The 13,151-nt window shown below is 53.2% G+C and overlaps 1 protein-coding gene across 6 annotated transcripts in view; it reads left to right on the plus strand.

Moving 5' to 3' along the window:
• The window catches only part of MEF2D (myocyte enhancer factor 2D), a 32,987-nt gene extending 26,185 nt beyond the window's left edge, over positions 1-6,802 (plus strand). For all 6 annotated transcript variants that reach the window (XM_005203602.5, NM_001205178.2, XM_005203603.5 and 3 more), the window contains 3 exons: positions 1,596-1,815; positions 2,274-2,580; positions 2,912-6,802. In XM_005203602.5, coding sequence (XP_005203659.1) covers positions 1,596-1,815; positions 2,274-2,580; positions 2,912-2,923 — 539 coding nt within the window. In that variant the 3' untranslated portion in view covers positions 2,924-6,802. The remainder of the gene's footprint in view (positions 1-1,595; positions 1,816-2,273; positions 2,581-2,911) is intronic.
• Positions 6,803-13,151: the final 6,349 nt, after the last annotated feature.

Raw genomic sequence — 13,151 nt, forward strand, 5'->3', positions numbered from 1 at the left:
GTAAGGGACAGGCCTGGCCCCTTGTTGACACTGGCTGCAGAGGTCTGGCTGTGGTCCTTCTAAGAGCAGACCAAGGGGCCGGTGGGGAGTCAAATCTGTAGGTAGACAGGGCGGGAGTGTGGTGGGAAAGTGCAGGAGTGGGGGTTGAGTCCCTACCAGTCACTGGCTGGGGGCGTCGGGCAAGGCACCGCGCTCCTCAGAGTTGGTGTCCTTGTTTCTGAAATGAACGTTGTAAAGAGTTGGTCCTCCGGGCTCCTGTCTGCCCTTGGTCTGCCTTTTAAATTTAAGTGTCTCAACACTCCTGGCTAACACTGTTGTAAGACCAGAGGCAAGCATAGACCATCTATAGAGTGAGATTCAAAGATAATAAAGAAGCCTGGGGTCTTGTCTGAGCTCTGCCATTGGTTTTCACTGTGACCTGGGGAGAGTTCCTCAAACTTGAGGCTGCAGTTACCTTGTTGGTGAGTGAATAATAACAGCAGGTGAATCCTGTGAATATTTACTATGTGCCAGACACCGTTCTCTAAGCTTCATATGCATTAACTCACTCAGTCCTCAAAGCAGCTGTGTGAGGCAGGCAGGTTTATTGCCTCCAGTTTACAGACAGAATGAGTTCACCAAAGTCACATGGCCTGTGAGTGGAGGTGGCCAGGAAGTCTGACCCCATGGCTCGCATCCTGCTCCTATCTGTTCCATTACACAGATAATCCTGTCTTCCCCGCTCCAGAGGCTGCAGCAGACAGCCCCTCAGGTGGTGTGGCAGGGGGCTGGCTGGTCGGCACGTCCTCCCCACCACAGCACAGTGCTGTCGGCCCTGTTCCTCAGGGGAGACATTTTCTAAACAGTCCCAAACAGGCTGCGGCATGAAATACAACAGGGCTGTGTAAATTGTGAAACATTTCACGGTTCTGTTTGTTCTGTGACAGTGCAAACATCACAGTTTCTTCACTGAGACAGGCATTTTGGAAAACAAGACGCGCCACCTCATGGGGAAATCACCAGACCCCGGGCGGTTGTCCCGCAGGCCCGTTTCCCTCACAGGCCCTCCTGGGCAGCAGAGGTGCGTTCACTTGAGTTTGTGGGCGCAGCAGCTGGAACCCTTGCTGCCACCTGTCCTGTGTGTTGGGCTTGAGGAATGGTGGTTCCAGTCGTTCGTTTCAGAGGCGCCACTCACCTAGCCTTTCCCTCGACTCCCCTCTGTCCCAGAAAGGCACTTGGAACTTGGCAGTCGAAGAGATGACAGTTAGACATATATTAGACTTTCCCTACCTACCTTTTTCCCCTTCTTTTTTAAAACTGGCATTCTAAAAGTGATACCTACACATGGCTGGGGGAAAAAAAAGTTCAACACTTGTTTTAAAAAACCACCTCTCTTTTACATCCTGTTAAAAAGCAGCACCTCGTGGTTAAGATTTGCGTTTCTTTGAGTGCCGTCTTCACTGAGTTCAGATGGGCTGATTTAATTATTCACAGCTATCATTAACAGCTCCCCCCACCTTAATAGAACTGGAGGCGGCTCCCCAGGGCGTGGGAGCCTCTATTCTCTTTCCCACAGTGGGAAGCTCCCCCTCACTTTCCTCCCTTACCCTGTACAGATTACCAGTTGACCAGTGCAGAGCTCTCCTCCTTACCAGCCTTCAGTTCACCTGGGGGGCTGTCGCTCAGCAACGTCACTGCCTGGCAGCAGCCGCAGCAGCCACCCCAGCCGCAGCCTCCGCAGCAGCCGCAGCCGCAGCCACCCCAGCCACCCCAGCAGCCACAACAGCCACCTCAGCAGCAGCCCCACCTGGTCCCTGTGTCTCTCAGCAACCTAATGTGAGTCCTGGGGGCCGCCCTGCCGGTGTCCGTGGCGGGAGAGTGACGGGCGGGAAGAGGAGAGGCCTTCAGAGATCTGAAATCCCTTCAGGGTTGTTGTCAGTGGACAGCATGCGAGCCACTAAGTGGCAGGCCTGGCATCCCTGGTGTGGGCCTGGGAGACCCACCTGAGCCTCTCCCCTAGCCAGCCCAGGGGTGGGGGGCCCCCAAGGCTGCAGAAGATGACATGGGTTAGAAAGAAAACTAACACGGTTTATCTTCTTCTTTTCCCTCCTCGGCGCCACCCCCGGCCGCCCTGCCTTTCTGGTCTCTTTCTCCATACACCTGTCCCCAACCCAACCCCACCTCCCATCTTCTCATTCTCTGTCCTTTCTCTGTCTTGTGACCTCCCCTCACTTTTTCTGTCACTCATGTCCTCTCTTCTGTCCCCTGCACTCCTGCCCATTGCCTATCTCCAGCCCGGGCAGCCCCTTGCCCCACGTGGGTGCCGCCCTCACAATCACCACCCACCCCCACATCAGCATCAAGTCGGAACCAGTGTCCCCCAGCCGTGAGCGCAGCCCTGCGCCTCCGCCTCCAGCTGTGTTTCCGGCTACCCGCCCTGAGCCTGGCGACGCTCTCAGCAGCCCGGCTGGGGGCTCCTACGAGACGGGGGACCGGGATGATGGACGGGGGGACTTCGGGCCCACACTGGGCCTGCTGCGCCCAGCCCCAGAGCCTGAGGCTGAGGGCTCAGCTGTGAAGAGGATGCGACTCGACACCTGGGTACTGTAGCGTCGCCCCTCCTGTCTGCCGTTGTCTGCTCCACCCAGGGACTGCCCCATAAGCCCCCCAGCCTGTCTCGTCTCCCACCCACAAGGCCTTGTGGCCAGCTAGCCCTTCCGTCAGCCCTCACAGGGCAGGACTGGCACCCTTTTCCCCCGCCAGAGGCCCATCTCCCCTGCCTCCAGCATCAGTCCTGCTGCTTGATGACTTCCCCCTCAGAGCTGGCCCTGCCACCAGAGTCCTGGCCCTACTGGGAGAGGGGCGTGGGGGCACAGAGCCTGTAGTCTGGGCCACGCCCTCACACCCCCTTCTCCATCTCCTCTCTTCACAGACATTAAAGTGACGATCCCCACTCCCCTCCTCTCCGCCTCCCTGATGAAGAGTTGACAATCTCACCGCCCACCCCTCCCTGTCCTGGGCTCCTCCTGCTCGACCCCCCACTTCCTTTCTTGTGCTCCGTGTCCTGTTGACGGTTACATTTGTGTATAATTATTATATTATTATTATTATTATTATATTTTTTTTAATTTGGATTCTCGCTTTGGAGAGGGGATGCACCCATCCCCTCTTTCTGCACCCCCCGCCATTTTCACTGGCTGGGAGGGGCTCTTTTTTGCGGGAAGGGGGGGACACTTTGCACGTTGTACACATATGCTGCAGGAGGGGGTGGGGGCCCGACAGGCCTTGGGAAAGGACAGGCGCCGAGCCCTGCATGCGGAGCCCTCCCACCCCATCCCCCAGATAGAGGGAAATAACCAAAAAAACTACCAAACAACAAAAACCCCTTACAATAGACTGAGACCCAGAGTCGGCTCAATGAGTGGTGGTGTGTTTTAGGGGGAAGAGGAGGCAGAGGTTCTGAAAAGGGTCTCTGCCTCCGGGCTGTTCTTGTGGCCACGGGCCCATGGGGCAGAATACCCAGGCCTGGGCCCCAAACGCCCCTGTGCACGCGCACGCACACTCTCCCATTCTTGTGTGAGCTGCGCCTCCAAGGTGTGGAGGTGCTGGCCTAGCGAGCACTGGGGCTGGAAGGCTGCCTGGGAATCCGGGGCTGTCGGGGAGGGGGTTGAGCTGGGGCCCCCTGTGAAGCACAGTAGGAGAGAGACAGAGCCATGAGGAGAGAGCTGAGGAGGGGCCGAGGGGCTGGGGCAGGGGGTGAGTTGGGCCCCCTCCCTTCCCCAGCGTTTTCTCTAAGATATACAGTGCAATAGCTCCCTGTCCCTCAGCTGACACCAGCCCAGCAAAGCTGGCCACGAAGTGCAGGGCGAACCGGGAGAGGGAGGTGGCTCCACAGGAGACGCCTCAGGCACCCTGGGGTCCTTGCATCCAGGGACTAGAGTGAGTGAGGGGACTCGCTCTTCCTTGCACGTACACATCCCCAGGGGAGTGGACCTGGGGTGGTGTGCGAGGCTGGGAGAGGGAACAGAGGAGGCCCGAAGAAAGCCTGCCTCCCTTCTTTCCTCCTTGCCCCTCTCCTGCCCGCCTCCCAGCTCCTTCCGCTCCTGGCCCCCCTCCCCTGCTCTTGGCGCCCTCATTGTCTCGCTACCTCCTGCCCCACCACCCCCAGGCCGCATCCCACCTTCCCTCTTGGCTACTGTAATTGTAAATAGCAACCTTTGGAAAACGTTAGCAGTGTAACAGTCCAGGAAACTGTTTTTTTGTTGTTGTTGTATTGATATGAAATGAGATTCTATTTTTGTCAAAGTATATTGTAATAATAATGACTCAAACGGCCCGTACTGTACAGACGAGATTCTTCTGCTGTTGTTCTTGCTCCCCTCCCTTCCCCCCAAGTCCACCCTCTCTGCTGCCTCCCCAGTGGGGGCGGCCAAAACGTGGGGTCCAGGGACCTCAGGCTGGATCACAGATCAAACTGGAGGGGGCAGGCCCCCGGCCCGCAACCCACCACCACCCCCTGCCCTCCAGGGCCTGGCCTGGGGTGACGTGGGCAGGCAGACTGGGGCCTGCCCCACTCCTTCACAGAAGCCCAGCTCCTCTGCCCAAGGGCTGCAGTGCTCCCTTGGGGTTTCATCCCGATGAGAAAGTAGAGTTAGACAAGGCCCGGTTGGTTGTGTGGTAGGTGAGTCAATGCCTGCCTCTGCGATCCAGCTGCTTGCAGTATTCCGACACTTGATGCAGGGAAGGAAACAGAAGCAGAGGGGTTCGTGTGACCGCACAGGTACCTGAGTGTGTTTATGAGGGCACCTGGTATTTATGTGTCTGAGTGTACCTTTGTATTTATGTGTGTGTGTATGATTGCATGGGTGTGCCTTTGTGTCTCTGAGCCCGTCTGGGCATGTATGTGAGTCTCCGTGTGAATTGAGCTCTGAGGGCGCACGTGCGTGCCTGTGTTTGTGTATGTGCACGTGTGTGCCTGAGTGTGTGTTTACAGAGGGACAGATGGCTCTTGCAGCCATACAGCCCTGGCTTCCTGCTCTGTGACCCTCCTTCCTGAGCCCCACTCTCTTTTCTCTGCTCCATCACCTGTTCCCACCCTCAACTCTAATGTTTGTACTTCAGTTCGGGGGGATCTGGCATTGGCCCTCTTCGCTTCTCCCTGTTGCCCTACCTCTCCTGCAGCTCCACGCACAATTGTCCACCCAGTGCCCACACCTCTATCCACAGGTCCCTCTCCTGGAGTCCCCGCTTCCCCCCACCCCCATCCTGCTCTTAGGATGACACTCAAGTTCTTCTTCCTCTCTGAAGCTTTTTCCGTGCTGGGGCAGTCATTCTTCCTTACAGCTTACCTGCCCCCCCAGCCCCTGCCAGCTGGGCACGCACACAGCATGCCCAGTCTTCTGCAGGTTCCTAGAGGGAGTGTCAGGAATAGAGGAGACTCGATCAGGACCTTGGAAGAAGCCAGGGTGTAGTTTCGCGCATGCATGTGTGCGTCCCCGGAGCCTTGCCCAGCGCCTGGCACATAGCCAGCGCTCGGTAAGTGCTGAGTGGGTGAAAGGTGAATGACAGGTGCTCAGTGAGCGCTGAATGGCTGGCCTTCCCTCTCAGGCTGTTCCCGCCATCAGCCCAGCCCCTTTCTAGGCCGGGCTCGGCCACGTTAAACCCGGGATGGGGGTGAGGGCCCCTGCAGTTCACGGTGCAATATTCACCAGTTTTGCCCTCTGCCTTGTATCGGCAAACCTGGCTTTCGATTACCATGTGTGGATGTGTATGTGTCCTTTTCTTTCTATTCCTGGGGGCAGGAGCTGATCCGTGATTGAATATGTGACCTTTCTGCAAGTCAGTATCCCAGAGTTTCTCCTGGGGGTAGCGGGCTCCTGGCCGGCCCAATGAGCTGGTCCCTGAGAACCCAGATCTCAAGTAGAGACTTCATTTCTTCTTCTTCTCACAAGCCAAATTTGCCTCCACCCACTCCTTCCTCCAAAGAACTGGGCATTTGCCAAAGTAATCACTGGAGTCATCTAATGCCCCTCCCCTCCCCAGGTTTCCCACAGCTTTCAGGGATAGTGGGCAAGAGGACCCTCCCCCCGACACACACCCCCCACAGTGGAACACACCATTTCTCCTCCCCCCAGCAGTGCACACAATGCAGCGAGACTGACCCCTGACCTTTATCCAGCCCTTCCCACCTTGAACAGGAAGGAAGTAATGCACCTTCTCTTGCTGATTATTTATTTGTTTGGAGAGACAGAAATGATGTAAAAGTGTATCTAGAAATATCTATATCTATATATTTTTAACTGACTCTTTGGAATCCCCTGGGGTGGGGTGGGGGGTGCAATTAGGCTTTCATGGAGGAGAGGCAACATGGAGCCTGGGAATGCCTCATCTCCCCTCTTACCACCTCTCTCCGTCCCCTAAGCAGTTGGTAGAAGGAATGGGACTTGTATGGGGGGAGGAGGGGCTGGAATGTTATATGGAGAATCTGGATTCTCTCTGTCTTCCCCACTAAAGTTCCAGAGGGAAGGCGGGGAGGCGGAGGGAGGGGGAGACAGGCCGTGGAGGTGCCCCACCCTCAAACCCGACAATCACCCACACTCCTGGGGCTCCTCCTGGGTCCTGGGCAGGGCGAGTCCAAGTGTGTGGCTGTTGATTTGTTTTCAATATTTCTTTTCGTGCTGTATGGTGATGCTTTCTTAGTATTCTACACAATAAGAAAAGACAAAGTCCTCGAGATTCTTATGAGTTTTGTTTGAAAACTCTTTCACTATATTTGTTGTAAAGAGGTTTACTATTAAAAGAAAAAGAATACACGTTTCTGATACTTCGGCCTGGGTTCTGGTTTCTTTGGTGCGGTCGGCTGAGGAGGGGAAGGAAGGGCTGAGTGGCCCTGTCACGGTGAGAGATCATAGCTTCACCTTGGCAGGAAAGAATGGTGGTTAGCCTGCCAGATACTCAGCATATCTGAGGTGGGGGTTTCAGGTGAGAATTTCTTCCAGATGCTCTGTCAGAAGCAGAGGCAGCCCGAGGACTAAGGGGGGTTGTCTGGTTAGAAGCAGGGAAGGGAAGAACCAATACTGCCCAAGGCCAAGTCAGGAATGATTGGAGTGTGTGTGGTGGAGGAGTAGTGGGGTAGAGGGAGACCTTCGCCTACTGAAAATTCTTCCACGGGAGCAACTTGCCCAGGCATTATGTTAGGCACAAATGGATTCCGTGTTCACAGCACCCAGAGTTCCCTCCAGCAGGGGCAGCTGCCCCACCCCTTCCTTTTGAAGTGCTTTTAACAGTTCCATGGAGCCTCTCTCTGCCCTCCTCGCTACCCCAAAGGGCTTCCCCACCTGCCTTTCTGCAGAGGCTGGCAGAGGCTGGTGGCTCATACTCTTGCAGCCCCATGCCCTGCACAGCCAAGCGGTGGGGCAGGTGCAGGCGCTGTGGAGGAGAGTGCATATGCAGGGCTTGTTAAGTTACTAAGTCGTTGGCCACCCCATGGACTGTGGCCCACCAGGCTCCTCTGTCCGTGGGATTCCCCAGGCAAGAATACTGGAGTGGATTGCCATTTCCTTCACCAGGGGATCTTTCCCACCCAGGGATCGAACCTACGTCTCCTGTATTAGCAGGCAGGTTCTTTACCACCGAGCCACCAGGGAAGCCATAGGGAGGGCTTGGCTCACTACTAACAGGGTTTGGCCACTCCTCTGTACCAGGCTCACACTAGGTGCTGCAGAGGCAAAGATGGAGTATGAAGGGCTCGTATAACGGCGGAGACAGGCCTGCAAATGCCTAAGATCCACAAACCATGGTTTCCATGCTTTGGCTGCTGTATATGCAGGTACCACAGAATGCTTCCATTCCTTGGGCTCTTCATCTGAAAACTACGTGATCTGTACCAGTCCTCTCTCCCTCTCAGAGTCATTACAGATGTTGCCTCTCTTCCTCAGCTGGGGCAGAGGTGAACCATGCTGAGCAGGAAAGGGGTAAGAAGGTACTGTCTTTCAAATGAGGCTCCCCTGCTGGCTGGCTGTGACAAGAACAGCCTTGACAAATCCTGAGCCAAACTTTGTATATCCCATGTCTGTTCCTTAGGCTATTTGGCCTGCCCCTCTATAGTCACAAGCCTGGGTGGGCATTACTGTTGCTCACGAATATCTCCTGTCCTCTTCCCTCCCTAGGCACTAGAAGACTGTTTCCCAGTCTCTGTGTAGTCAAGTGAGGTCATCAAACTAGTTTTGGCCGATGGATTACACTGGAAGTAATGTATGTCACTTCCAAAATCAAGCTGGTAGGTGATTCTCTGAGTGCTCTTTGCCTATTGTGGGAACTGTGGAAACATCAAAGCAGCCTGGATGGCTCAGCTGCCTTAAGGTGTTGTCCAGCACCACAGTGGACTTTTGCATTAATCAAAAATAAGTGTGTTGTATTAAGCCACAGATTTTATTGTGTCTGCCATATAACCTATCCTGTCCTGATTAATGGAGTCTCCATTCACACTGGGACCACCTTGAAGCCCCATCTACTGCTTACCTGCTATGGTGTGGTGGTACAAAGATCTCTGGATGTGGCACAGTCCAGAACTAGTTCAGCTGCTTACCAGCTGTGTGGCCTTGAGTAATCATCTGCCCAAGCGACAGTGTCATAGACTGGAATATAGAGCTAATAGCTGCTTGTCTTCTCTAACCCCAGCCTTCATCTTCTCCAACCCATCCTACCAACTTTGGCACAACACCAATCATCCAACATCTCATGGTTCTCCGCTGCCCACCAGATAAGTCCAAACTCCTGGGCAGGGCTCCCAGGACCTTCAGAGAACTGACACAACCTCTTTTCCAGGGTTAGTCCATATGTCTCCACTGCACATACATCCCTTGGACTCTAGGCCAACCAGGCAGCACAGTCCATTCCTTGACAGACCCTTTTGCGTCTTCGCTCATGCTATCCTTTGTCTGAAATGCAGCAAACATTTATTAAGCACCTGCTCAGTGTGAAACTCTTTGTTAGGTGCTCCTGCCTCTCAACTCGCAGTTTAGTGGGGACGAGAGACAAGCGAACCAACCGTTAACACCTGAGTCAGCAGCCTGTGCTAAATGGCATATTGGAAGGATGTAACGGCTGTGGCATCAGAGGAAGCTTCCTACGGGAGGTATTTGAACTGGATTTTGAAGACATACAAATGAGGGCAGGGAAGGCATTCCCAGCTGCAGGAATAGCATGTAAGTTATGGAGGGAGAATGGTGCATTCAGGAAATCAGATACTGTGGTATGGGTCAAAGGTGTAGCAGATAAAGCAGAAGAGGGAGGCGGAAAACTTCTTTTGAAGGGCCTTGATTGCCATAATTTGGATTTTATTCTGGAGATATTTGGTCAAAGGATTTTAAGCAGAGGAGGGACTGAATCAGATTTGCATTTTAGAAAGCTTCCTGGCAGTACCAGCTCCCTCTGACAGAAATGAAGAGGGAAGCTATTCATAGTGTTGGTCACCCGTGAAGCTGTCCTTGGGACATGGGAACTCCAAGGACCATGGAAGAAGACTGGAGGGCAGGGCAAGGAGAGAGTCACACGGGGCCTCAAGCAGCATAAGGGTTTGCATTGTATAGATCAGGTGAACCAGAAATGTACTGCCCATCTGTGATCTCCTGACTTCACTAAAGGCCTGCTTGACTCCCTAGTCTTTTTTTTTTTTTGTCCATATCACATCAGGATCTTAGTTCCCTGACCAGGGATTGAACCCATGCCCCCTGCAGTGGAAGCAGTGGAAGTGTGGAGGCTTAACCACTGGACCATCAGGGAAGTCCCTTGACTCACTTCTGCTACCCTTGAACAAGGGAAAGCTCCCTGGTGTATTCTTTGGGGCACTGAAGTCAGGGAGGAGTGTTTTACTGCCCAGGGGTAACTGCGGGGTCAGGTGTGGCAGACCCAGTGCAACCCTAGAGGTCATTGGTTTTCTTTTGATAAGGGAAGATGACACTTCTTTACTAGCTACCTAGTGGATATTCAGAAGGAACTACCTGGATGGATGAAGCCAGGGCTCAGGACAAGGGCTAGGCCAGAGGCAAAAGAAGCCTGTGAGACATGAGCCTAAAGAGTACCTTAACTTCTACATGACTCAAGTCACTTTATGTGTAAAATGGGTTGCTGTGAGATTTAAATAAATATTACACATGAAGCACTTAAGACCCGTTTCTGATCCATAATAAGTGCTCTGTCAGTGTTATGTTTATTACTGCCACCTGTAAAGACATGAAAATAGATGAGCTTACTTGGGTAAGAAGAGTTTCTATGGAGGAAAAAAAAAAAATCCTGTTCTACAATCCTTATTTCTTTGAAAACTTTCCTATCATTCAAGCTTTTACTCCTACAATTTTCCTTCCATTAACCTTTTGCTGATTTCCCCCATCCTACCCAGCTGCCTATGTTCTTGTCTTATGAATTGTCTTAGGAATCTGCCCCTTCTTTATAGCTCCTACCACATTACCTGAAACTGTAGGTAGTAGTTTCTATTTTCTCTCTATAACTGGACTGAAAGCGCCTCTTAAAAATTTATTGCCTCACCCATTTTTGTGTCTGGCTCAGTGCCTGGCACAGAGTATGTGTTCAGTCAGATAAAATGAGATAATGCATGTGAAAGTGCACTTCATAAACTGTAGTGCTACCAACTACAAAGGATTTTTTTTTTCCCCTGAAGGGCGTGGTGACTTTCTGCAGCTTTTCTACTTTCCAGCACCAGACCCAGTGGGGCCAAGGAATGTAGATTCGTTTCTTCTAGTTATCACTCCACTTTAGAATGAGAACCCAGTGGGCTCCTGCCCCTCTTTGGGTGACTCTTGGGAGGTGGGAAGCAGAGGGTGGTATCTGTTCCAGCCAAGGACATCAAGCAGTTCCCTGTAGCTCATGTTCTTGTGACTCACCCCTCAGTCCCATGGGCTGAGTAACTTTTCCAGCCTTGTGATTGTGGAAACTTGTTTCAGGAACAGCAAGCGGATGGGTAAGGCGACCCCACCCCAGGCTCTGAAGCGATTCCTACCGAGCCCATAGAGATTGCTTGTTTCTGATTCCAAACTTAAAGTCATTCGGTGTCACTGCCAGTCTAAGGGGCACGTCCAGTCCCCTGCTCTATTTCACAGCTGGTAAGCCCTAGTCCCAAAAGTAAAAAAAAAAAAAAAAAAAAACCCGGCTCTCAAGTTCTTTCCACAGCGCCTCACGCAGTTCCCAGGTATAAATCGCTTGAGCCCAGGCTTTATTCGGCTTCCAGTTGGGCTGATTTGCGTTTACCCCCGCCCCCTTTGCTTTGTACTCGTTTCCACGTGTTTACAGCTCCTTGGCCTCACTCGGGCAGTTTGGCCTCTAGTAAAGTGAGGTAACCGCCTTCGCAGCGTGGCTGCACAGAGTCACTCCCATTTACTGCGCATCAGCCGCCACGTGCCAAATAAAAGCTGGTGACGACGCCCGAGGACCCAAAAGGGAAGAGGAAGGGGAAGGACTCCGCCTATAGGGAGGTCACGCGCCCGCCAAACCCCCGCCATCACGTGACCGTGGCGCCAGTCCTCACAGCCCTCAGCTGGGAGCGGAGGCTGGCCCTGGCGCCTAGGTGCCCAATCCCTGCGCTGCCAGCCAGTGCTGGGTGGGACCATGAAGTGATTCAGGATTAGGGAAGAGGAGAATCTCCATCTAAGGCGAAGGTGAAGAAGGGAGGGACGAAGCAATAAGGCACTTGTTTAACCTGTCCCACTGGGCTGTAAGTTCCCATGGAGGCAGCGATCGCCGTTCCAAAGGGCCTCGGGCAGCGTGTGGCATACAGTCGGTGCTCAACAAATGACTAGCAACTACCCCTCGGATGCTGCCGGAAGCTGCGCTGTCCCTGTCTCCCTTTACACCGACTCCCTCATTCACCCACGCCAAGGCAGTCATTTGGCAGCGGGTGACCCAAGTTTACTGCCCGGGCCCAGGCACTCCTCAAACAGTTCGTACACACCGGCATGGGTGCGGACAAAGACTCAAATCCACTCCTAGGCCCCGCCTCCACCGAAGGGCGGGAAGTGGGTTTTGAGGCTCACTCCATTGGCTCGTCCAATGACGGATGGGGCTGTTAGCCAGCCGCAGCCTAGACAAGACGCATGCGTACACAAAAGATTCAGCCCCTGTAAGGGAAAAACCCCAAGCGGAGCGAGCCAATTTTGGCTGGGTCTCATCAGAACCTCGACGAAGAGATGCGCAGGCGTGAATTTAACTGCCTGTCGTCTTGCCCAGTTCGAGGGGAAGGGAGCGCCCTCTGGCCGTTTTCCCGGATGTTTAGCCTCCGTCTGCAGTTTGGCCAGATCTGGCACTACCTGGAGGATCCCGAAGAAAGGAAGAATCCAGGTCCCTGCCCTCGGGGGTGACACGGCCGTCCCCAAACAGCCAGGGAGCCCTGTTTGTAGAGGCCCTTCTGGAAACTGGGGGCCAACAGTGATGTCAATATTAATTTGACCAAAGCGAAGTTTACCAAGACCATTGTTTCCACTGTCTCAGGAGTTCCTCACAAAACAAACACAAACAAAACCCCCTCCAGTTAGCTTAAAGAAAGAAGTGGAGGCTCAGGAAGGCGAAGGGATGAGGCCGAGGACACTGCCTTATGAGGGTGACACCGGGACTGAAACCCAGACCCACCCATACAGTACTCTCCTACCATGATAAGGCACCTCCCTGCTCTCCAAGGAATTTATGTCTAGTTGAGATGATGCCACTTAAGATATAGGAAAAGTGATGGTACAATTTCAATCCATTTTAAAAACAGTGACTACTAGAGGCGTTCAGAGTGGGAAAGGTGAGGCTGCATCAAGGAGATGAACTTCAAAGTATGTATAATTAGAAGTATGTATAATTGACTAAATCTTAAGAACTGTGAAAAGAAGAGAAGCGAAAAGCAAAGGAGAAAAGGAAAGATATTCCCATTTGAATGCAGAGTTCCCAAGAATAGCAAGGAGAGATAAGAAAGCCTTCCTCAGTGATCAAAGCAAAGAAATAGAGGAAAACAACAGAATGGGAAAGACTAGAGATCTCTTCCGGAGAAGGCAATGGCACCCCACTCCAGTACTCTTGCCTGGAAAATCCCATGGACAGAGGAGCCTGGAAGGCTGCAGTCCATAGGGTCGCTGAGGGTTGGACAGGACTGAGCGACTTCACTTTCACTTTTCACTTTC

The sequence above is a fragment of the Bos taurus genome, chromosome 3 (genome assembly GCF_002263795.3).
Source record: "Bos taurus isolate L1 Dominette 01449 registration number 42190680 breed Hereford chromosome 3, ARS-UCD2.0, whole genome shotgun sequence".
Lineage (NCBI taxonomy): Eukaryota > Metazoa > Chordata > Mammalia > Artiodactyla > Bovidae > Bos > Bos taurus.